General features: G+C 39.1%; 2 protein-coding genes across 4 annotated transcripts; one reads left to right on the top strand and one right to left on the bottom strand.

The window, feature by feature from the left end:
* The first annotated feature begins 220 nt into the window (after window positions 1–220).
* On the top strand, window positions 221–25,883 carry clcn6 (Cl-/H+ antiporter 6). Of its 3 annotated transcripts, XM_088617089.1 has the most exons (24): window positions 238–349; window positions 1,560–1,619; window positions 2,357–2,422; window positions 2,795–2,860; window positions 3,501–3,567; window positions 3,759–3,865; window positions 4,167–4,293; window positions 5,082–5,149; window positions 5,751–5,809; window positions 7,123–7,255; window positions 8,047–8,160; window positions 8,508–8,674; window positions 9,179–9,302; window positions 9,922–10,051; window positions 10,231–10,384; window positions 11,142–11,298; window positions 11,917–12,023; window positions 12,289–12,475; window positions 12,925–13,082; window positions 13,919–14,075; window positions 14,396–14,503; window positions 14,830–14,955; window positions 15,078–15,196; window positions 25,584–25,883. In XM_088617089.1, the coding sequence occupies exons 1-23, from the start codon at window positions 266–268 to the stop codon at window positions 15,156–15,158; spliced, it is 2,607 nt and encodes an 868-aa protein (XP_088473215.1). In that variant the 5' UTR covers window positions 238–265; the 3' UTR covers window positions 15,159–15,196; window positions 25,584–25,883. The 3 variants fall into 3 exon arrangements, with proteins under 3 accessions (XP_088473217.1, XP_088473215.1, XP_088473214.1); XM_088617091.1 differs by lacking the exon at window positions 25,584–25,883 and having other exon boundaries at window positions 221–340; window positions 15,078–19,496; XM_088617088.1 differs by lacking the exon at window positions 25,584–25,883 and having other exon boundaries at window positions 15,078–19,496.
* LOC148642114 (natriuretic peptides A-like) lies at window positions 21,647–23,023 on the bottom strand. The gene is given in 3 exon segments (XM_088616737.1): window positions 21,647–21,730; window positions 21,732–21,830; window positions 22,365–23,023. Coding segments are annotated over 3 exon segments (303 nt in total). The 5' UTR covers window positions 22,485–23,023.
* Window positions 25,884–25,897: the final 14 nt, after the last annotated feature.

The following is a 25,897-nucleotide window of genomic DNA, read 5'->3' as shown; positions in this document are numbered from 1 at the left end:
TATAAATCAAGACATTTGCAAACTATCTTGAGGATCAAAATCGAAGAACCTAATTTTCCCCCTGCTGCGCTCCCGTGCAATTGCTTGGTACATAAATGCACTCCCTAGCCTAGCGCATGCGATCCCCTTCTCTATCGTCCTGGCCGTTTAAAGAGCCATGTGTCCCGCAATGGCGGCTCCCCGAGCTGCTTCAGCACGTGGCCGCACGGGCCGCCGCGAGGTCATGTGACGTGAGCGCTGTCAGGCGGATGCCGAGGTGGGGAAGATGGCGTGTTGTGGGAGCTGTCTGTGTTGTCAGTGCTGCTGCAGGGAAGGGGAGACCAGGACGCCCGAGGAACTGGTACAATGGGTGAACGCTGTGCTGTTTTTCATGCCTTTGTTGCTCTGTTGCTCTGACCTGCAAAAAAAGCTTATCTCGATCCTTTGACCAAACTCTTTTTTTCCCCCCTTCATTCACTCCTTTCCTCCCTGCTGTGTAATTATATTGTCATGTTTTGGAAATGCCTGCGTTGGTTTGCTTTATTTATTTCTTAAAAGGTGTTAACGCGTGCGGCATAACGGGTTTTATGCATGAGAATGCGACATTTCGTAGGGCCACCGCTGAGCTCTGGGCAGTGGCTACTGTGATTGGAGTCGAAGCCCTAATAGACACTGACTTTGTATGTGCACACTCAGTTAAGAATGAAGAAGGCTTTCATTCAGAATTCTTCGAATTCCTGTAGAACAGTGGGAAATAAAGCCCAGACAGTCGTGAAGAGCTGCGTGAGATATGAACATGACCAGTTAAGTCGAGGGATGAAGCGCACGTTAGACGAATTCATAATGCTGTGCACGACAAAGGGTTGAGTCTAGACCAGGGTACCGATTTTTTTTTATATTAAGCGTGTTGATAAACTACCATATGTAAAAAAAATAATTGTCTAAAAGCAAAAAAAGGTATTGTACTGCGGTTACGAAGGCTATGTGATGAACAAAAGCACAGGTCCTTACTGTGATGCCATAAGGCTATCTGCTGATCCCCAGGGAATGCTACTCCCAGACTGGAGCTGTAATGGATGGGATCTTCATATATCCCATAACTCATCAGTGTTGTGGCTTTGTTTTCCAATTGTGCAGACAATGACTTTGTATGTGTACACTCTGTTAAATACTGCGTACATGCAATATAAATAACAAGTTGTAACTCTGTCACCCATATTTGTTTGTTTTCCTTTCCTGACAAGTGCTTTATTTGTTAAAAATGAAAACATAAGCACATGCTCGTGTTTTTACTGATTCAGCTCCCTGCTAGCTTTATTTACTCATGAAAAGAAGTCTATGTTGCAATATTTGTAACCTTTTGGGAAACAAAATATTTTTGAAAACAATTTCCTTGTTTGAGGTAAATATTTGAAAAATTTAAAGGTAAACCAGCTTTCAGGATAGGGGAGTTTAGCAAATAAACCCCTTGATTTGTCTGCTTACTGGTTTTATAAATAGGCTGTGCAATTTAACGAATGTGGGTAACAAGATTTCCATGTAATTAGTTTCTATTTCCTGTTTTCACTTGCTTATGACAGACAATTCTAGGGGAAACTCATGATGAAGATGATGAAATCCTTCCAAGAAAAGATTATGAGGTGAGACTCCAAAGATATTGTAACTGAAGCAGAAGGCATATTGACCACCATTCCTTAAAACGTCATTAAAGTTTTCTCCTGAGCCCATGAAAGGGATAAAAACAAGATAAAGATGGCTTTTAACAGTATGTATTGCTTAGTGTAAAGTTGTGGGAGCATGTTAAAAATACTATAAATTAAATTTATTTTCCCTTAAATCATTGAACATGACACCCAGATGTTACTTTAGCATGCTATGTTGAAAAAAATAAGACAAATGGATAACTTGCAATTTAGAACCTCCAGGTTTAACACTTTTTTTCTGTATATGTTTATGAAAGTTTTAACAAATTTAATAGTGCAGTTTTTTCATGTGAAAAGGTCTCTTAAATTAAAGGTTATTTTTGTGGCTAATGTGGTTTTTAGAGCACTTTGTATTTAAAGTTGCATTTAATAGTCAAAGGCTGAAAGAGTTTTACATTTTCTGAGTTATTATATAATGCCTAAATTCTGAAAGTCTCAAGGTACGTGGAATGTGTAAGAAAGAGCATGTGTCATGTGTTGTACTTTCAGTGTTTTTTGCTAGATCCATGAGCTGTGTACCCAGGTCTAACAGTTCCCGGTGGACATGACTAACCAGCTCTTGTTCCGAGAATCAGTTTCTTGCTTCATGTGATACAGCACCAATTCCACAGGTGGAAAGCTGGAAATGAAAATTCTTACCACTGTTATTGATTCATCTTTCCTTTCTACGGCAGAGTTTGGACTATGACAAATGCATCAATGAACCCTATGTGGAGGTTTTGGAGGGAATGGACAATAAGGTAAAGCAACAACATGGCAGGACACGTGCTTACCACCAAATTATTATCCGTATTCTAAAAGACTGAATCGATTTTATACTTAGAGCATTTATTTTTAATAAAATCTGTGTTTTTACCATAGCCAATTTTCTGCTTTTATTATTAAGGTAAACAATATTGTGATAGATATATAACCCATGTTTATTTGGTTATTTGCCTAAGTCAAAACCTACATCTACTATAGTTGTCTTGACTAAAGTTCAGTTTCACAGAATTTGTTTACAGTTACAGTTTTTGTAATGTAAATCACACTTTGAATTGGTATTAGAGTTCTGGTTTACAGACAGCCATTGTAATTGGAATCATATTTGTTTTCTACCCCCCCCAAATTAGACAGCCAGAAAGTATGAAGCAGTGAAGTGGATGGTTGTATTTGCCATTGGGGTCTGTACCGGTCTGGTAAGTAATTGATGCTGTCTTGTCAGGTCGCATAAGTTAAGCAAGGCTCAGCCTGATCTATAATGGGAGGGCAGACCTCTAAGGAAAACCAGGCTGTTGCTGTAAGTGGTGTCTGTGGACCAGTAATTGGTGCTCTTCCCTCTGTAAAATAATTTCCAAACCAGTACCCCAGAATGGTATTGGTACTGGTGGACACAATGATGTTGGAGTTGCCCTGTTTGACTTCATGGGCACTTCTCGAAAGAGTAAGGGTGTTAACCCCAGTGCCCTCGCTGAGTTCTGCTTTGAGCATTGCTCATTTTGGCTTACCTAAACCTGTCCTTAATTCAGCCAGAGAAGCAAAGACCTGACCTGCTGTGTAATAGGGCAGCTGGTAAATAATGGCTTCTGTTCAGTGCCAGGTAGGTGCCGCGCTTCAGTGCCAAATGTAGTGTTTTGTACTAATGGAAATATTTCCTATTTTAGTAGAAGAACAGCATTCCTTCGTAATTAAAGCAGGCTGCTTTATTGTGGTTAGCTTAGGGTGAAAGAAGAATATCCATGATCCATAGACAACTGGACGAATAATTACCTGAGAGGTGGACTAAAAAGATTCAATTTAACTTCTCTCGGTAATGCATGTACATTTTTATCTTTACAGGTGGGTCTTTTTGTTGATTATTTTGTACGGCTCTTCTCTCAGATCAAGTTGAACTTGGTTGGAAAATGTATCCTTTTCAGTGTTTTTATGCTTACCTTTGTAGACTGATTTAAATAATGTATTTTAGGCCTGCTCCTGATTGCCACATGATTGCCCATCAGTAGTTCAGTAGTTCTAGAAACGTCTGTGATTTGTTCCAAACTCTCATAAAACCCGTCAGTAACCGGTCTGTTGGTTTCCTTGACCGGTGGCTTACAGCCGTGGAGGAATGCAGTGAAAAGGGCTGTCTTGCTTTATCCCTATTAGAACTACTGGCTTTCAACATGACCTTTATCTTTTTTGCTAGTGTTTTAGTTCTTATTGAGGTAAGTGTTTTCAGTGAGAAGTGCAGACTGCAAGTCAGCATTTTGATATTATTGTTTATGACTTAACTTAAATGTACCCTGTGAAGTGCCAATGTACCTGCATGATGATGTTAGTATGAAACACTCATTTTCTGGGCTCCTTCCTGCTCAGCTACTTCATAAAATGCTCTACCTTCAAAAATCTCCTTAAGTTGAATCTTAGGACTAAAAAATGTGTTTGTAAATCGTGCTGTGGTGTGAAAACTCTTTGCCAAGTCTTCTTTTCTGTTTTTATTAAGTTTTGCTTGATACTTTCTCTCAGCCTATAGCTGCAGGGTCAGGTATACCTGAGATAAAGAGCTACTTGAACGGGGTGAAAATTCCTGGTATTGTGAGATTCCGGACCTTCGTGTGCAAGGCAGTGGGAGTTCTGTTCTCTGTGGCTGGAGGTAGGCGGTGCGCTCAGTACGTTCCTCCTTGGTGATCTGTTTCTAAGTTTCTCTGTCTGGTCATGTGACAGGAATCCATAAAAGATACATGTACATGAGGGAAACTCAACAGATAATGACATTTCATATCAAAGTAGTTTCACCTAAAATTATTACATTTGGAAGCTAAGCACACAGCAAACTCAAAGAACACAATTCATTATGTGGGCAGAACGCAAGTGTATTAGATGCATTTTGGCTTTGACTCTCTTTAAGTGCTGAGTAAGTTCACAATGCAATGACATAAGTGAGTGGTTCCCACCCTGATCCTGGAAGAACAATGTGTCTTCTGGTTTTTGCTCCAGATGAGAATTTAATTACAGCCTAATTGATTTCAGTTTTCTGTTTGGGGCATAACTGTAAATTTGTTTTTAGCTGTTAAAAGGTTAAATGGAATCTGTAATGGGTATCAACTTTATACCAGATTCTGAGTTTCAGAAGTACCCTCATTCAGTTATGATGCCTGAAATGTACACAGTTGCATGCCTGAAGAAGGAAACAAAAGCTCATTGTGAGTGTGTGTGATACACTTTTATTCCCATTTGTGTTTGTTCGTCATAAACTGATCAAATAGCAAGGATTGTTTAGGCAGAAATAAGGATAAGCAAGCTGAGGAGAAGCTGAATTGGTACGTGACATAGGGTGGTTTTGACCACCTGTGTTCCTTCAGGATCAAGCTTAGGTACTACTGGTCTAGGTTACTTACTGAAAAGGGAAGTTTGTGTTGTGACCTTTGACATCGTTTACAGGACTCTTTGTTGGGAAAGAGGGCCCAATGATTCACTGCGGCTCCATCATAGGAGCAGGCCTGCCTCAGGTACAGAAATCATTTCATTGTTGGTGACTTTAACAATAGGATAAGTAGGGGGCCAGTGTTTCTGTATGATGTCAGTACCTCATTAAAGCCAGGGCAGCATGAGAGCTGGGAGATGCAGCTCAACTGGTCCAGTTAAGCCAGTAACCAGCTGGATTAGCTCATTTAGAGCTGTGTTTAAGTGGAAAACTGCAGACACAGTGGCCTGCCATGCTTGTTGCCAGGGCATCCCTGCTGTCAGGTCTTATTAAAGTTTATTCTAATTTAGCCTGCTGCATTTGTAATAACATAAATTTGACAATTCAGTAGCTGTATTTATCAGTGAAATGCTAGCTTTGAAACAAAAGAGAAAAAGTACTGTTTATATGTTTTGCCATATGTTACCAATAGATTTTTGCAAGTCTGTGACTGTTGAAAGACGACAGTTGAAACTGGGTTCAAAACCAGAGTTGACACTCTTTGGACTCATCCACCAAACCAGTATTTGCATTCAAATACTGGGTTTGTAATTTGCAATTGGTGAGTGTGTCAAGGTTTGTGATTGGATTGTCTCATGATCTACATTTCTCCATACTCCAATTTTAACATTTTTTCTTGTTTCCAGTTTCAGAGCATCACTTTTAAGAAAATTCGCTTCAATTTCCCCTATTTCCGTAGCGACAGGTAAGCGCACATATCTTCGTTTCAACTTGATCTTCTGATGCCTTTGCGGCCTTCTATCAAGAATGTGATCAGCTTTTGCTGGGCATTCTGCCTTTCTCTGTGTCGCACTAATCCATCCCAAACAAAATCAGATTTATTCTTGGGTAACACCTCTTTCTAAAAAGAGTGGATTATCTTCAAAAATATTAAATAACATCACTATTGCCGATCTTGGCTTTTTATGTATTCTAAATGAACATTTTATTTCTTGAGCTTTCACCAGACACTCCTCATGAGACATAAATAGACCTGTAAAATATATCATCTTCATTCTGTTTATGCATGTATATCTTTGGGGGGTGGGGGGGGGAAGTATACGGATTATGGGTATCGATTAAATGTTTATGGTATCATTTTGATTAGTTAATAATTCATGACTCACTGTGATGCACTCAATTGATTTTGAGTTAATCACCTCATTAGTGAAAAAGTGGTTTGGGTAGGTTGGATGTGATCCTTTACCCTGCTAAATGTCAAGCATAATAATAAATAAAGAATGACCTGCAAAAAGAACCAATGTGCACCACTTATCGCGAGAGCAATTCATTCTTCCTCTTTGGCGATGAATCAACCTTTTGTATTGACCACCCTGATGGACACCAGCAAGTACTGTATATGATGCATGCATTCAGAAAAGATATGCTTGAACTCAAAGGGGAGCTGAAAGTGTGAAGGCTCTGCAAAGGAGTGTCGAGTCATTACAGAAATCCACTTGTAGTAATCAATGGCATGCTGACTACTTGGTGCTACATTGATCAAATTCTGGGACCTCGCCTCACTTGACAGTATTCCAGCAGGGCAATACATGTCCTTATGCTGCTCGCCTAGCAACAGCTTTCCTACTCGGTGAGAATGTGACATTTGTATGATGGATGTCAAGTTCACCAGACTTGAGCCCCATTGAACATTTGCCAGATGAGCTAGGATGATGTGTGCTCTCTAGGGCTCAGAGACCAGTGAACAGATGGAAACATGATTGTCTTGGCTATGTGAAAGGAACGGGACCGAATCCCTCAAACCATGATTGTATTGCTTCTAGTGGTACCTGCACACGCTGCTAGCCTATGACTTTCACAGCAGCCCCTCACTTGATCAACCTTTGTTGATGACGAATTCAATTCAGCATAATCACTTTGTCATATCTGTTCAATAAAATGCGGTTATATCAGCCACAAAAGAATCTTTTTCCCAGTCCAGTGATAAACAAATGAATTTTTGCTGTTAGAATTGTCTTTTGATGCTCAGTGTATGTTTATATTTTGTCCAACTCCTAGAGACAAGAGGGACTTTGTATCAGCAGGGGCTGCAGCTGGTGTGGCAGCTGCTTTTGGGGCTCCTATAGGAGGAACACTGTTTAGCCTGGAGGAAGGGTCATCCTTTTGGAACCAGGCACTCACATGGAAAGTGGTAAGCAGCATTTAATTGTTAAATTTGTTAAACCATCAGTCATATTTGTATGCCTGTTGTCACATTTTATTTGCAATGTGTAAGAGTAAATTTATATTAGCAAAACTGCAGACTGTGCAATACTGATAATTCTTCTCGGGTGGTATTATTGACTGTGCCTAATTGTGAAATATTATCTAATTTGTTTCTGAGCATTCCCTTTGCGTTTTCGTCATATATCCTCCCAGTTTTGAATCTTTGGTTGTGTATTTGCATCTTGGCATGCAGAAACTTCTGCTGTACTACATGGACAGAATGACAATAGGCAGAGAAATTCCTCTGATCTGTCTGATTATTAAATCATTCACCTTCTGGAAGGCTGCAAGCTCCACAGCTCCCTGCAGTAGAGGCAGTGCTAGCTGGGGCAGCAGGTTTCTCACAGATGTCACTGCAAGCTTGCAGGTATCAATGTTTTGCTTAAGGAGTCCTGGCTGACCAATCCTGATGACAACATTCTGCCAGTTGTTCACCTCATGTGGGGGAATCCTAGATACAGTCAAAAAGTGACATGACCCAGGATCAAACTTGTGAGATCTGGGCTGCAGAGTGCAAACTGTGCTTGAAGCAAGCACCTTTACCAGTTGAGTCACAGTGGAGCAAGCTGTGTGAACATTTACTGAAAGAGGAGTAGTTTTGCAAGTCAAGAGAAAGAAGAAATCTACTGTATATGAGAAACTGGGTGGTAGAGTGATGGCAAAGAGTATTTTCATGTGCTCCCCTGATCATTTGCCTCTCCCTCTTTGTCTCTCCAGTTGTTCTGTTCCATGTCGGCCACCTTCACCCTCAATTTCTTCCGCTCAGGAATTATGTTCAACAGCTGGGGCACTTTCCAGCTCCCAGGGCTGCTAAACTTTGGAGAGTTTAAGGTACGAAAAAGCAGCAAGTGGCAGACTCCTGTGTAAATTTGTTATTCAGATTTTGTTACCTTTTTTTGAAGGGCTGTTTGTGCTGGAATGTGAGTACTTTTTGGAATAATGAATGAATGATTTGCCCATGAATAATTTGTCCTAATTTTATAAATGTCAGACTTTAATGAAGTAAAAAACGGTGTAATTTGTAGAAAGTTAACTTTTTTGCTGCTGTAAGTTGCTACCCAGATATAGAAATAATTAATACAATGAGTGTGTGCTTCAAAGTCATGGGTAGCTCTTTCCCTACACCACCATGTCTGTGATGGGCAGGTTGTTTGTAAAGGTCTTGCTGTCCCCTCCAGTGCTCGGATGGCAATAAGAAGTGTCACCTGTGGACCGCAGTGGACCTGGCCTTCTTTGTGGTGATGGGAATAGGTGGCGGCTTGCTAGGAGCTCTATTCAACTGCATGAACAAGAGGCTGGCCAAGTACCGCATGAGGAATGTGCATCCCAAAGCCAAGTTCGTCAGGTATTTCGAAACATGACCGCAAATTACAGCGTTTCTTCTGCAGTCTTTTTATAGTTAAGAAGTGGTGGCCAAAATACCATGATCTTTTGCATTCCAGGGGTGGGTTGTGCTATGTTGGATGAGGAGTATAAAGGAACAGTAGACTTCGATCACCTTCCCTGGTCAGAACAACCCCCCAGATCCCAGTAATATTAAAAACGTGAGGACCTGATAACGAGAAGACGAGTTCAGTTCTGCATCACAGCCTCAAGTGACAGAGGTCCTGCTGTATGGAAGGGTGTTGGACGTTTGAACATATCTAGAAGCCGTTCCATTGGGTTGCTAATGATTTTGACCATTGACTGAAGAATGCAAAATACATTTTTCTATACTCATTGGGTTTGTCTGTGTAAAGAATTTCATCTTTGACAAAATCCATACTGTTAAAAAAGTTTTCTTCCTTGGTTTTGTTTCTCCTGTGTTCCTTCATGGACCTCCACGCTGTTGATTTTTCTGTTGTCGCAGACTACTGGAGAGCCTTCTAGTTTCCATGGTTACAACAATAGTGATATTTGTGGCCTCCATGACTCTTGGGAAATGCCAGAACCTCTCTTCTCCTACCACTGACAATACCACCCTGCTGCTGCAAGTGAGTCTGCAGTTATTTCTCTTCAGGTCTGTGTATGATGTTTATTGTGGTACCATATGCATAGGTGAGATGCTGTATGACGTGTAACAAGGGAATAATTGAAGATTTCTTGTTTTTATTGGTACTCTAAAGGCTTAATATCAAATAAATAAATTTGCATTGCTGCAGTTGCTATTAAGAACCTCTTTGTATGTAGGTAGGTCTTTGCCTCATGAGAATGAACTTATACACATTTATACATTTGCATTTATTGTGTTGGTAACTAACTCCTTGCATTCATCAAAATTTTGTGACAGCATCATGAAATCTTATAAACAAAGTGAACGGAGCAAACAGTATATAAGCATAACAAGTTGCTCAAAAATGATGAGCTTCTTAAACTTAATTGTACCAGTTTCCTTATCCTGACTGCATGGCTACCCTTTTAAACCTGCTGTAGCACAACAAGTCTTCAGAACCATTTCTGTTTTCCAACATTCAATTTTGAAACAATGTTGTTAAACAGAATAAACTGTAATAAATGAGATGAATATCAGGTCCATTGAACACCTCAGTTGCTACATAATGGCCTCCTTGGTTTACTTTTTGCAATATGTAGTTTTGTTGTCAATTTTTCAAGAGCCCTGCCTCCGAGGATGGAAACTCCACCATAAAGCAGTTCTTCTGCCGAAACAAAACCTACAACGACATGGCGGCTCTCTTCTTCAATCCACAGGAAGTGGCCATCCACCAGCTGTTCCACCAAGACGGTGAGAATCATGAGCGCTCTCCAAATCCGAGTGACCCCAGGTTCCCAGGCTAAATAATCTTTTTGAAACCTCAAACGCCCGAAGATTTGTTTGTATTACTTAGGGGGTGCTTGCAGCCTCCTTTGGTTTGTAACAGTGTGACACTGTCTTTCTGAGCTTCTCTCCTGTTGTCATTACAGGTACATTTAGTCCTGAGACTTTGACTATTTTCTTTGTGCTGTATTTTCTGCTGGCTTGCTGGACCTACGGTGTCTCTGTGCCGAGTGGCCTATTCGTGCCCTCCCTGCTGTGTGGGGCTGCATACGGCCGACTTGTAGCAAACATCCTGAAAACGTGAGCTTGCCCTTCTCTACTTTTCATGTAGCTGTTCCACATTGTTCATGACACTTACACCAAATCACTTACACGACACATTGGAGCCCAGGAAAGCAGGTTGTGGAAATGTTCAGACTGATGTAAGTCAGCTGCTAAAAACAACCTCTTGTTGACATTGCGATGTTACTAAATATGTATTTTCATGGCTTGTTCTATTCATGAAAAGTTAGCACTGTATTTCTTCACATTTGAGAGAGCACTAAAGCATAGACTTGTGAAGATGATTCATGGCAACGCTGACACAGTTCCAATGGCACTCAGCAGAACAGTGAGGACATTCATTATCAAAACTGTTCGGACATGTCAAGGCTCATTTTGACCTACTTCCACAGCTGCTCTGACTGCCATATGGCTACCCTAATGAAGGCTCCCTTTTGATAGTCTGTTACAAGTCGTGAAATGTTGCACGCGCATTCACAATAATCACAATACGGTGATTTCCATCACAAATTGACAAGAATATGTCGTTGTGGTAATGTGATTTCTTAATGTTATCCTATTAAGGTAAGTTTGCTTATAATTACATATGACTTCCTGATTTTGTGCACCACTATTTTTGGTTTGGTCTGTTGTAAGCTTGTGTGTATACAATGAATGCTATTCTGTTAAATTTGCTTATCTTCCTTCTACAGATCTCTATGTATTTTAGCAACAGAAATAACGTGCTATTCACGCACTTGATTAAAAGCTTTCGTTTTAACTTCTCTCCGTCTAGAAACATAGGATTGGACATTTACGCTGGGACCTTCGCTTTGATTGGTGCAGCTTCTTTTCTTGGGGGTGTGGTCCGGATGACCATCAGCCTGACTGTCATTCTAATCGAATCGACCAATGAAATATCATACGGGCTGCCCATCATGATAACTCTCATGGTAGGAACTGGGTTACTGGCCACACTCCCAGCCAGCTTCTTTCTATCCATTGCCATTTCTATCTCTAACTCATGTGGCTGTCAAATATTAATGGTTTCCAATTTTCTTGTCAGCCCAGTTTAATTCTGTTACGGTCCAATGATGTTTGGCTGGCCGGAAGGTAGCTGTTTAAAGTCCACTAGTAGGCGATCTCCAGTGAGAATATAAGAGTTTGAATTTCTTAATTTCAGATTAAAAGGTTTTTTCAAGTGAAATGAATGAACTCTTATCAACATATTTTGTGAAAGGACAATTTAATAATTTAAATGTAGAAACAGTTCCAGCGTAATTAATTGTTAATGGTTTCAGAAAGGCATTGAAGTTTCATCTCGGAGCAGAGATGAGTCCAAGGGCATTGCTAAATTGTAGTCCTTAATAAAAGTATAAGCACTAAAATGAACTTTCATCTGAAGTTAGAAGTTACCCATTTTGCATTGATCCATTCCTGCTATCTAAACTCAAATAGTAAATTATGTAATCCCATCATTTGGAAAATAGTTTTTGTTCTTATAGAAAAAATTGCAATTTTCCATACTAATTATAGGAGAAATGCCTGTTTTTTTCACTGTGATCTAATAGGTAGCAAAGTGGACTGGAGATTTCTTCAACAAGGGCATATATGATATCTACATTGTTCTCAAAGGAGCGCCTTTATTGGAGTGGGAGACAGAGGTTGAGATGGATAAGTAAGTAATATTATTTATGTTATAATAAATGTTATCAATTAGCTAAGGCTTTGTTCCTCTTCGGTGTGGTGGTTACAGTACTGCAGTACTACAGTACGGTCCTTGAGCCAATCTAGAACAAAGCCACGCTAGAAGAGTATTTTTTTCTTATCCCTAGTTTGTACCTGTCATTCTTTCCAGGAATTCCCAAAAGCTTAGTTCACGGCTAGCATTTTCATTTTCTGTGAGCCTGTGTTTGTCACACAATGTATTTTTTTCCCCACAGACTGACAGCTAGTGACATTATGGAGCCCAATCTGACCTATGTGTACCCCCACACTCGTATCCAGTCTCTGGTCAGCATCCTGAGGACCACAGTGTACCATGCTTTCCCTGTGGTAACAGAGAACCGAGGCAACGAGACAGAATTCATGAAAGGGAACATTCTCATTAGCAACAACATCAGGTTTAAGGTGAAATTCCAATGCTCTCCAGTAGAGGTAGACAGTGCTTTGCAAAAAAAAGTAGTATTGCATTTCTAGTACTGCACTCCTTTGTGTTTGCTCCTGCATTTTTAAATTTTGCAAATTATCTACAGCTTTTGTGCAAAAGAAATTAAGGGACATTCTGTAATTTTGTTATAAGGAAAGAAACTGCAAAACATGCAGCCTAAGAGACTTAATAATAACAATATCTGTGTGACCTCCAGTGCAGCTAGAATATGTGACATTATAATTTTACCTCAATTATTAATTTTCATATTTCAGTGCTTTACAAAACGGTTAAAAAAATGGAAATACGCTTAGTGTGTGGAAGGGGTCATGTTCATCAAAACAAACGAGGTTTTATTGTGGGTGGAGTCCTGTCTATTTGTGTGCAGCCGAGTGCATTGTTTTAAGGCTGCGTTTCTGCCGGGCCTCAGAAGTCAAGTATCCTGACCCGGGCCGGGGAGCAGCGGCGCCGGAGCCAGTCCATGAAGTCGTACCCGTCGAGCGAGCTGCGCAACGTGTGCGACGATCAGGTCAGCGCCGAGCCGGTGGACGAAGGCCAGGACATGCTGCAACAGATGCTGGAGAGGAGGTGAGAAGCACAGTGGCACCAGTCCCTGTGCTCCTGCAACAGTGATGGCCAATGTTGGAATGTCCACCGATTTCATGGGTGATGCTTAAATTGTCAATTTCACTTGAGCATTTAATTGAAACAGTTTTTGTTCTGACCACCGATTTTAGTGAGATTTGTCCTAATCCATAGTTTATTATCATAAAGGTAAATACATTTTGTAGTTGTGTAGTCTTGAGGACTATAGTTGGTTGTTCCTGACTTAATGGAACAAGTGCACTAACTTTACGAATGCGTCAGTTCATTTAAGAATGATCTATTATGTTTTGCTGAACTATGGCTTTTCAGCTGCAGAGTCTGTCACCTGCTTTAAAAATGATATCTTCCACAGTACTCGGGCAGAGTCTTTTATGTCACAGCAAAACATGAAGTATTGGAATTATTGAAAAGGAGAAAATGCATGAAACATGAGAAATTAAAAGGTAACTGTATTGGACTGTTAGGATACATAGTTAAAGTTGTAGCATTGAAATCAAGGTTAACTGTTATGTTAAAATTGCAGAATGTAACTCATTTAAACTGTTATATGTGTATTTGTGGTCACATGCAAAAAATATATTGTTGCTCTGGAATGATTGCAGAGTACTTGTGGAAATGTTTCTTTGCATATAGTGAGTTATTTGAACTGATCTCCAGACCTACACCCCTCTAGGCTTCTAAGAATAGTCCTCTTAAGAAACCACTAACCCGCCAATCAGTGTAGCTTCACAAAAAGTGATCAGAATTGAAAAGAGCTTAAGTACAGGCAGCAGATTTACCTACATTGTTTTAACAGGGTTGCTTTCACTTTCCTCTAGACATGTGCCTTATCCCAACCTGTACCCTGACCAGTCGCCCAGCGAGGAGTGGACTATGGAGGAGCGCTTCCGCCCTTTGACCTTTCATGGTCTAATTCTGCGCTCCCAGCTGGTCACTCTGCTGATACGCGGTGTGTGCTATGCAGAAAACCAATCGGTGAGCATGCAGGTGGAATTGGGAGGCATTTACACAGTCATTCAATGGGTGAACACCTGATATGTTCATATGTATTCATTAAAAGTTTAATGCATAAGAGAGTGGCATTAAAGCAAATGACTATTTTTACATAAATATTCAGAATAAGAATCTTTTTCTTCCCAATATAGGTTGTTTTTTATAGCTCAAAATATTTTAAATTTTTAGAATAAGAACTAGCATTAGTTGAAAACTAACAAGCTGACCTGACCATGTCCTACCTGTTTATTGACAGTTTTAACACAATCATGGTTTGTTTCACATTCTATTGGTCCTTACAGAGTGCAACACAGCCACGGCTCTCATTCAGTGAAATGACTGAAGACTATCCTCGATACCCCGATATCCACGACTTGGACCTGCTCTTACTCAACCCTAGGATGATAGTGGTATATCCGTGACCCTCATTTTACTTGGTCTTTTGTTCTCTTTCTGCATAATACCTCTGCAAATTTTCAGTAGATCTCTTCCTGTACCTCCTTTTAAAGCTTTGCCTAAAAAATACCGGTTATACTGTTATGTGCACTGAAAAAAAAATCTTTATTCAGAGAAGTGTTATCAAATAACTTGAGAATTTTACTCTATCATTGCATTTTCCACTCTTACATTTTAGCATTCCTCCCTGATCAAGGGGCTGAAGTCAGTGTCATTGTAGTCACTGGATCTCCTCACCCCCTCTCAAATGTCAACTATGTACATGATTTTGTTTCTGCAGGATGTCACACCATACATGAACCCTTGTCCGTACACTGTGTCTCCGAACACCCACGTCTCTCAAGTCTTCAACCTCTTCAGAACCATGGGACTGAGACATTTGCCTGTGGTCAACGCTGTAGGAGAGGCACGTCAATTTTGAATTGTGCTTCCAAAGCCGCTCCATTGCTGCTGTATTTGCGAAACCCACAGAAGCATGTGGCAGAGAAAGCTAGCTGATCTCTACTGTCCCTCCCATTTTTTTTCCAGATCGTTGGGATCATCACCAGGCACAATCTGACCCAGGAGTTTCTCCTGGCCAAGCTTAGGCAGCACTACATCACCATGTGAGGTGCAGCAGCACCTGGCGACATCTTCGAGCCTTTCAGGTGGGACCCCTTCTTCTCCTTGAGCACAGCAACTGGGGGCCAAAGCATCCATTATTCCAAGAGCACCCAGGGGAAGAGCCTCCATGCACCGCAGCACTGTATCTACAGCATTGCACCACTCATGCTTAAGAGAGGTTTTACATACACAGTAGTTTTGTTGGATCAGCAGTGGGTGCTTCAAAGTAAGTCTGATGTCCAATATATCTAATTTTTTGCTATGCCTACAGAGAGTCTGAAAGTGCTCTCTGATTCCTGTATTTCTGCTTTATCAACTACACTATAGCACTTTTTTTGTGATTTTGCATTAGATTTTTTTGTACTAACCAGTGTTCTGTGACACTTCTTAGAAGGAACTTAAGACTTTGACTCAAACTGGAAATGCCTTTACAATCTGAAAAAAGAGATGACTATATCCTGTTTACAAGTGCTGTCATTTTTAGATAAGCATTGCATTGGACTAACAGTAAAACATTCAAATTTTTTTTAGCTGAAAATGCACAATGATATGGGGGTTAATTTGGCAATGCAGTTTTCCCCTATACATTTTAAAATCAGTCTCTTTGGTTAAATTCTACTTTACACATTTTTAACCATTACAGATATGGGAATGTTATTAAATGTTGAGAAGATGATCTCTGATTATATTAGAATGAATTTTGAATTGCAGAATTATTTAATACTTCCCTGTGTTGTAAAACAGTGAATTGAAAACTGAACTTTAATCTCAGGAAAGTGATCACAATCCAATGCTGGGCAAATGAGAAACACTTAACTTTGCGATAGGATAACTCACTGTTAATCTAATGGACTGCTTTCTGTGCACTCATTATGTCATGGTCAAGTTTTATTTAACGTACTAGTAAAACAAGTTACAGTAATCTCCATGCAGGCAATTAGTAGAAAATTATCTAGCAGATGATTCAGTTGACGGTGATGACTCATTTGTTGAACAAGAAGCATTCCTCTTTATAATATTTATGCTGCATATAATTTGAGAATTTATTTTTGGTTTGTTGTTTTTGTGTTGATTTTGTCATACCACTAAACTTTCATTTGCAGGTACATAAATTGCCAATAATGATACATGATGATCAAATCAAAACGTTCAGGAACATACTGGTATTTGGTTTTAAAAAAGAGAGAATAGGAAACATCATTTATGAATATAAGCCCATTATGTGTAATATTAAACCTAGTAAGAAACCATATCATTGAATTCAGAACCAGTTTAACTGAGCTGTTTTCAAGCAGACAAGCAGCAACTGTGACTCACATTTAGTCTGAAATTAAGTTTTATCCCATGATAGGAAGTTTCCCAGAGCTTCCTGTAGAATGGTGACATGCTTGTTTAGTCCTCGAAAACCAAGGAGTTTGGTTTTGAGTTACTCAAAATGTTGTACAGTGATGCAGAAATTTGAATCGGTATCAAGTTAATAAAATTGCAAATTAGGATATTTAAGGTTTATTTGCTTAGAATCAATGTAACTAAAATCATGTGATTCAAAGTTAGATAAGGTATATATGTTTTATTTTACTGTTTAAGTTTTGTTGAATGGAAATATGTTTCCATTCACACTGATGTACTTTCAGTATTTTGGCATTATGGTTTTGACATTGCACTGACAGAGTAGCATTTTCCTGTTGTTTACCCGAGATTAATTAAAAAACAGCCTTCGTTTCATTAGCAAAAGAAGCTAAAGTCTGGCCACTCAAATACAGCATTTTGATGATGTTTGAAGATATTTTTTAACATTTTTAAATACAACTAGGGCATATTTCTGTTGCAGGAAAACATTCCTTTTATGCCTTAGATAGATAAAGCTATCTGGCATTCTTTGAAGGCAGTAAACATAAGCTAGAAGTTTCATTTTACTTACTATTAAACTGGAATTCACACGTATCAAGTTGTGTACAGCACCTGTATGTTGCTGTACTGTGCTGGTCAACAGGGCAGCTCTCTTTGTGGTTAGAGAAGAGCAGGTTGTGAATAGTATATCAAAAGAAGGTAGTGTATTCATTTTATTTTCCTTGCATGAACGGTAGTTGCCACATGACTTTCTGGCAACAAGTCTCGTTTGGCAGTATGCATGGTGTAGTATTGTAATGATTCAGGAGGTTATGGATATGGAAAATGTGAAGAGACAGTCTTTCAGGTCTTCTCTTATCTTTCTGTGAAATGCACCTGTTAACAGATGTTGAGCTTCTCCACCAAGACTGATGAGTCCTGCTGACGTCTGATCTGAATTGAAAATTCACTTAGCTTGACACCAAATATCTCTCTGTAAATCATAAAACTTTCATTAGTCTTTTGAATGAAGTAGGTCTGTGGTCTTATTTTGGAATAATGAAATAATTTCCTCCTTCAGCAAGACTTGCTCTTGTGTAGAACATCTTGTTACAGTTCAAGGTGTCTTTATCTGCAGTGGTTATGTGGCCATTCACAGCCGTCCCACTGCCATGTACACTACACTTTAAAAGTGGGACATTTAACTGGGTAAATGTGGGGAAACAATCCATAAACATTGGCTGATTATAATAAAGCATTGATTGTTTCACCATCAATACACCCTTAGAGCTGATGCATTCATTTTTTATTAAATTCACTTTGTTATTTGATATTTTGTATGTTTTGATTAATTTTTTGCACTTACCTGCAAGATAAGTATTGGTACTTATTGTGTTTGGTTGAGAGCATGTGAAAACATGTGTTTATCAGAATCAGTATTGACAGAACTTTGTGTTCTTGTTTCTGACACTAAAAAATCTCACACTATAATTGTTCCATTTTCATGGAAATATCATTTCTTTCCTTCATAATCCTGCTGTACCTTTTAACATTTTTTTCCCAATATTCACTTTATTATTAATGTTAAAGTTAGCAGGAAACTGAATGTTTCCTTTTGTGATGGAAAAAGGCTATGTTAACTTAATCTGATAGACTCTGTTAAAGATCTGGTTACAATAAAATTTTCTATGTGTGACACAGTCACCAGTCAACTTATTTTTAATCAGTAATGTGACACTGTGGCCCTTTATCACGTTATGGTCTGTATTACATGAACAGTTTGATCCGCTCAGCAATTGCAAAATGGGAGCTTTGATGGTAGTTTTTCAATGAAAATTGCTTGGCAAGCAGTCTTGAGGCACTGTTTGTATGTGGATTAAATTTCTCACGTAACCTGTTTATCTGTCTGTAGACCAAATGTATTAGGATATAAAAGTCCACAGATGGAACAGAATTGATAGCATCCTCAGAACGCATTTTTTGAAAAGCCATAGAATAATATATAGTCTGGTGCATATATACAGTGTGTGTGTAATGTGGCTTTTTGTGAAATAGCAAAAGGGCTTAAATGTTCCTTGTTTGTTACCTCTCATTGGTGAAGTCTTCATGTGCCAGTCCAAATTAAGTTGCTGCAGATATCAAAACCTGGAGTCTCTGTCCCTGATCCTAGAGAGCCCCAGCCTACGTGCTAGGTCACATTTTTCTAAAATGTGGGAATGCTTGTAACGATTAATCAATTAAGCAATTAATGCACTCAATTTAGATTATACCGATTCTCCAGGACTGAATGGGATTTTTGGTCCCAAACGACCTCTAAATTTATTTCACAGGTCACTTGCTTAAGTCTACCAAACCTTTGGAGACTTGAGGCGATTTAATGGAGATATATAAAATCTGTTGGACTGGAACTCTCTTTTGAGAGTTTTTGAAACCCTAAGCTGTTAATTTTCCCCATGTGAGCTATATAATTAGTTAAAGTAAATTCTGAGTATTTGTGATTTGTTTTGCATATCTTCTACAAGTTCAGTCTCACCAAAGCCAGTTATTTTTTTATATAATATTTTTCCTGCCAGAAAGGTATTATGCTCCCAAGGAAGCTTATTGCTGCAAGAATAAGGATGCTGGCAACTGTTTCATGCATGTACTCCAGCTTTGTTGAATAATACTTTCTTTTGGTAAACAATGTCTCCCAACAATGCAAAAATGCCCTTATTTAGGTTGTTTTTTCCGTTTGTTTTCATGTGTCCAAGCCGTATTAAAAAGGGATAATTTCCACATTATGCACTTTCAATTTCTGTGTCTTAACACTTTTCCTGATGCTTGTGTACAGATTTGTTTGTACTTTTTTTCCACTACAAGAAAAAGATATTCATTTTGGATATTTGTGATGTGTAATTTAGCTACCTTTGGTATTATAAAACAATGGTTTTGTACTTGAGTTGGATTCCACTTGTTCTGTCTGTATGTTTGCCTTAATGTGTCAAACAATTAAAGGAAAAAAAGACTTGTGCACTTCCAGAGCCTGGTGATCTTATATTATAATCCTAACAAATATATTTTCACATTCTTTAAAAGGAAAAGACTGATTATAAAGTTCCTTTGGGTTTTTAAGCTTTACACCTTTAATTGTATTATATTAAGATTTTTAATTTGGCTTGTAAAGGTAGATTTGCTGATTGTGTGGAACACATCCCTGAAATTTGGTTATTTGATCTGTTTTCTGTGCTTGCACAGTGGTATTCCAAAATGATTTTTTTCTTTTATTGGATTCAGTCCTGTTAATCACAAGAGCTTCATGGTTTCAACCTTGTTTGATAATTTTAGAGTGGCATTTTGTACATTCCCTTCTCTTGTGAAAGCATACAATTGTGCAATTTCATAATTTGGCACAGAGAAGTTTGAGGATAATTTAAAAAATAGTTGAATTATCTTAAAATAGTTTTGCTTTTATAGGGAATATAAGTATTTGATTTTCAGTGAATAATACGTGTTGGCATGTATAGAACATTAATGCTATCTATCAAAGGTAGGGAGGAAAAATGTGTCTTATTTCCCACTGTTCAGAAGCCAGTCCTGTCCTGTTTGTCAGTGCTACCTGTGGGCCTCGTTAATGAAAGCAGATGAGAAATATCCAGTGACACACACTGCTGGAACTAATCATAGCAGACAAGGAGTCATTTGACAATCTCCCTGTCAAGTCCAAGAGTAATCTCTGTTCTCTGTGTTCTAATTAGGAGGGATGGTGCTCAAAATCTGCATTTGCCGCGAGTGCTGTCAGGTTGCAGATGAGTTATCAGTGTGGACAGCTGTTGTTAATTGCAGAAATGCAATAGATTGTTAAAGATGTAGCTGTGCACCATAGCATAGCAACAGATGAAAACACAAAGATTGATCTTTCTAAACGATTCAACCCTTTAGACTGTTGTTCCTTCTCTTGCGGGATGCTTGTGAGAATCATTTCAAACAGCTTACACTAATCTTCACCATGTCAGGTCCGTGTGAAAATCTGATCTTATCCTTTTGATAAATGCAAGAACAAGCAGTGAAATGTGGTCTCCTTTGATCTCAACTGTTTGTCCTTGACATTTTCTATCTGCTTTAAAGACTTTATAAGTAGATATGTGTTGATTTGAGAGTTTGTCCACTGCTCTACTAATTACTAAAGCAAGAACCAGATTGAACAGAACTGTGCTCATTCAGGCCTTGCGGTTTGTCAGGGTGTCAGTAATGACGAAGGTGTCAGGAGCTTTCTAATAACAAAGAGGGCAGGTGTTACCAATTGCTCTTTAATAAGATCATGCAGCTGCTTCCACCTATGTGTCTTCTGAGGATCATGATTTCAGAGTTTGGCTTTAATGATTTCAGAGCTTCTAATACAAAGTTATTAATGTTCTAAAGGATGATTAAATTTGTAGTTGTTAAAAAAAACTTTGACAATTTGCTTATAGTGTCCAGTAGGCTTTGTTCATCATTTCACTTTTTAGTTTGATACATTAAAGTACATTTAAAAATAAATTGAAAAATACATTAAATGATTTTTAATGCTTTTCAAAATATTAAATAAAATTATAGTTTTCGCAACACTCATATGTATCAACAAAACTACATTTAAAAAGAAAACAATGTTAACAAAACAACTAGTCTTCTTTTTTTCCCCAAACAGTACTTTATCACTTTTATTTTCAGTATAAAGTGAGGGATGATGAGAGATGACAAGGCTTCTGTTTTCTTATTCTGATGTTCCTAACCTACTGTACATGGAAAGAAAAACAAGTTGGTTGAAGAAAAAAGTACTTGTAAGAAATGGACAAACACTGTAAATCACAATTGCAAGTTATAAAACCTTCAACAGTGTTTTTGCTGTGTGGTTCATTGTACAGCATATCGGTGACAATTATTCTCTTCATGAAACTTCCTTGAAAGCAAGGTTTTACACTTTAATAAAAAAAATCAAGTAGATTATATTTGTGTATATAAAGTAATGTTTACCATTTTAAATATTAAGTGTTTACTGTTTTTGTGATTTTGTTCAATTTCTGTCAAGCATCTTCATTTTTGCTTTGTGTTTTTCCAGCTTCTTGTGTTTTACCACTCTTCTCTGCTCCATCATGCTTTTCCCCTGAGTTTTGCGGTGCTCTGCTACATGATCCTTCTATAGAGTCATTTTAGGAGTCGTCATTGCTTTTGGAGCTTTCACATCCCAGGCCACTTTTAGAACCAAGTGGGTCCATTTTTGAGCCAAAGCATCCCGGAGTCCGTTCTGCTCTTCTTGGGCGCCACCAGCAAGTCCTGCAGTCAATGGCTCTGCAGCTGGTAAACCTCTTCTTTCTTATTCATGTCCAAGACCGGCTACTTTTTTCCCCTGTCCCACACGAAGCAGCCCAAATTCACATCTTCTTTTCGTCTGCTGTTTGCGTCATTTGTGTGACTTTCATTACCTTCTGAATGACTCTAGATTTCCCACTAAGTCTGCTAGCAATCTCTGGGAAAAGAATGCAAATACATTATATTTTTGCAGTGCCCTTTAGCTTATTTTCTCATCTGGTATTTAATTTAATTATGTATTTTTATGTAATTTATTGAAACAAATATTTCCATTTATCCATCAATCCATGTTCTAGCTGCTGTTCCGAATTCAGAGTTGTTGTGGAGCAAACAATGGGCACCAGGCAGGCAGACACTGGATGGGATGCCTCAAGAATATTTTTCCAAGGAAAATGAAAAGAAGGAAACCAGTTCCAGTTGAGTTTGTGGGCTTAAAACAAATGAAGAAAATGCCCTTGAACGTATCTATGTTTGCTTTACTTTGGGGGGGAGGATATATTGCTTCTATTCTACTGATAATATAGCATTATGTGATTGACCAATTTATAGAAGTGGTATATGAACCTTCAGATTTGTTAGTTCATTAGCAGAATACAGCTGGTTGAATACATTTTCTTTTTCCAGCACCTGGTTGCAAGGAAAGATAAGGAATCCAGTATACATGGCTGTTTTCAGCATTATCACATTCTTCAGCCTTTCTCTCCTTGATCTTTGCTCCTTGTTTTTCCTTTGCCTCACATTTTCTTTTATAGCCCTGACAGAGATGGCTCATGTTCCACGGCTCATCGTGTCAATAATGGTCTCAAGTGCATTCTGTCACCTCCTACAGATAGGAGTTGTACAAGATTTCCTTTTTAAGTGGTTATTTGGTACAGGGTGATGCGCTGTGTGTGAAGACATGTTGCATCCACTTGTCCACAAATGTCTTGTGAATTAAGCTACAGTTTTCACTGTTGAGCTGAGGTATGTCAGGCATTGTGAAGTATTCATCACAAGGCATGTCTGAAATTCTTGCCCAGCTGTTTTAAAACAGCTATCCTGCAAACCTTTCCAAAGTAATATATTATATCTATAACATGCCTGAGGACCACCTTTTCAGAAATGCACTGAATTGCACTGCAACACCTTATGGAGAGCCTAGTTGAAGCTGCTTTCGCATGTATAGTGAAATCCTAAAATAACCTCAGCATAACATTTTCCCATGGTACTAATCATATAGTGACAAGTACTCAAACACTGAGTTTTTTCTCATGCTTGTAATGTCTTTTGGCCTCAATATTTGGGGTCCTAAGGCTTGTCTTCAGTATATGTTTATGAAAGTATTTTTGATGAAGCCAACAGGTTTAAATTATCCATAAGAAGGAATTGAGACAAATTTTCAGAATTTTCAAGTTGACAAAACATTACTGGCAGTAAGAGAACAAATATCTTATCTTTACATGGTGATGTGAATAAGGAATTTCAGTCAGATATAGGCAGTTCCTGTTCCCAGGTGTGCTATTGGTCTTACTGTTCTCTGTGTTCTAATTAGGACAGATGGTTACTGTTAACACCCGATTAGGACTGAAAAACGGGTCATGTGATTTCTTACATAATTTGTTCATTAGGTAATTATGATCAGAAGTGAAATTTAATACAGATGGTTGTCGACATGTCTTTCCAAATGGTGTAATGTTCTTGTATTTCACAGGGTGGTTGGCAACAATGATGGATATGTGAGCTTCCATCCTTTGAGAACAATGTGATTACACTTGATCCCTTCCTGTCTTTTGAGTCTCTTGGAAAATGTTGATGAAGACTCCTTTTCACCTCAGAAATATTGCCCTCATTATGCAATTTCTATTCATGTCTGATGCTGAGTGCCTGATTCATGCATTTATCACATCAAGCCTTAATTTCTCAAACTCTTTTTTTCCACAGGCTCCCTAACACTTTACTTAACATGTTGCAATATGTCCAAACCTCTGCAGCTAGATTATGAAGTCACACCAGACCTTGGCAGCACAAACCTCTCACACTTAAGTCTGTGCATTGTTTGCCTATTAAGTCAAGTATTCAAGATAATACCTTTTTACTGATTTTAATGCTCTAAATAATCTGGCTCCATCATACATCTGTAAACTCCTCCATGTTTACACTCCCTCCTCTAGGCGCTGTTCAGTTGAGGCTGGTCCTTTGATCACTGTACCCAGGGCTAAATCTTGGACCTTTTGTGATTATGCCCTTTTTCTCACTGCTCCATGTTATGGAACGCCCTTCCATACTCTGAGAGACAAATTCTATGTAGAGCATAGATGGGTCTGGTAAGGGGCTTTATGAATTAGATATTAAGAACCATACATTGTTTATGAGACCCCAATACTGTACTTCATGTGGAAAGAAAGCATGTGATTTTACCTTTACACCAAGTAAAAAGCTACTCTGAGCTGAAATGTTCACTACAGGGTTTTGATACTAATTAACCCTTGATTCATCCCACTATATAGACCATGTTAATCAGGCAGTTTGCTTTATCTCTAATTTGGCTTTATAACTTTCAATGAGAATACTGTACCACACCCTGCCATGCTTTTGGGTTCTTAATTTTATTTAGTTACTAAAAGTGTGACAACAATGGCCGGAACACTGCACAGGGGGCTGAGCTGGGATGTTTTATAATAAATCCTAACTGCTGCTTGCCAGAATACAGCAGGTCTATTAATGAGGTGATCTGTTGCTTTTCAGTCTTGTAAGAGAGTAGAAGGGGAATGGGGTCCCATCTCAGTTATTCAAAAATCTCTGTGGCTGTGACAGTGTCAACCTCGACATTTTCAGAATCAACAGTTAAATGTACAAGAAGGCACAACTGGTAACTATGGGGAAGTACATTGAAGATTGCTCACGCAAGCCACTAGTTTACGCAAAGGGTTGTGGCAGTCTGGAACAAGCTGCCCAGACCCTGTATTTTGAACTTCTGAACTTGCGTGTTTCAAGAAATGGCTTGATGAGATTCTCAGATCAGTTAGGTTTAGGCAACCGAAAGAGTTGGACAGCCCTAATGGCCTCATCTGGTCTGCAGCCCTGCTTCTGCTCCAGTCATTAGTAGGCAATTCCAATCCTTGAGGTCCGGCAGGATTTAGAGGCACCTTCCAGTTAACACCTGCTGAAGATGTGGAAACCAGAGCTATTTTGATCTCCTATCCGAATAGTTCTATTCCATACCAGCAGTCATATCACCCTGCAACTCACAACTGGCAACCCACTGAAGCTCAGCAGGTGTGAGCCTGGTCAGTACCTGGATGGGAGACCTCCTGGGAAAGGTTGCTGCTGGAAGAGGTGTTAGTGGGGCCAGCAGGGGGCGCTCGCCCTGCAGTCCATGTGGGTCCTAATGCCCCAGTGTAGTGACGCGGACACTATACTGTTAACAGGCACCGTCCTTCGGATGAAACGTAAAACCGAGGTCCTGACTCTCTGTGGTCATTAAAAATCCCAGGGCGTTTCTCAAAAAGAGTAGGGTTGTAACCCCGGCATCCTGGCCAAATTTCCCATTGGCCCTTATCAATCATGGCCTCCTTATAATCCCCCTCTATGAATTGGCTACATCACTCTGCTCTCCTCCCCACTGATAGCTGGTGTGTGGTGAGCGTTCTGGCACACTATGGCTGCCGTCGGGGATTAGGGGATCCCCATTACCTGTAAAGCGCTTTGAGTGGAGTGTCCAGAAAAGCGCTATATATGTGTAAGCTATATGTGTAATATATATGTGTAATATTATTATTTATTATTATTATTATTCAGTGGAGAAGATTGAGGACTCAAGCTGCCTTCCCTCCTTCTGAGCGCAGGCCGCCGTGGCGCTGTCCTGGGTGCTGAAGGACTCCGTGACTTCAGCTCTTTGATTCAAGCGGAAAGAGTGGGGGGTAGTTAACGCGCTTCTCAAGTTTCAGCCGCCTCCTCAATTTATGTATTTAATTTAGCACAATAAACAATGAATTGATGCATCCATATGATTTTAATTAATGTTAAAACAAGGCAACAGATTTGAAACGGACGTTGTTACGTATATTCTTAGGAATAAAAACGTTCTTGATGGACAAACAGTATCCAGAGAC

The sequence above is a fragment of the Lepisosteus platostomus genome, chromosome 23 (genome assembly GCF_059453375.1).
Source record: "Lepisosteus platostomus isolate fLepPlt1 chromosome 23, fLepPlt1.hap1, whole genome shotgun sequence".
Lineage (NCBI taxonomy): Eukaryota > Metazoa > Chordata > Actinopteri > Semionotiformes > Lepisosteidae > Lepisosteus > Lepisosteus platostomus.
This window is presented reverse-complemented; position numbering and strand designations above follow the sequence as displayed.

Excerpts from the sequence above, each read along its gene's own strand:
- clcn6 (XM_088617089.1), top strand. The coding sequence starts at position 266 with ATGGCGTGTTGTGGGAGCTGTCTGTGTTGTCAGTGCTGCTGCAGGGAA. Across the intron at positions 1,620-2,356 it reads TTCCAAGAAAAGATTATGAG|AGTTTGGACTATGACAAATG; the intron begins GTGAGACTCCAA and ends TTTCTACGGCAG. Across the intron at positions 10,385-11,141 it reads GTAGCAAACATCCTGAAAAC|AAACATAGGATTGGACATTT; the intron begins GTGAGCTTGCCC and ends CTCTCCGTCTAG.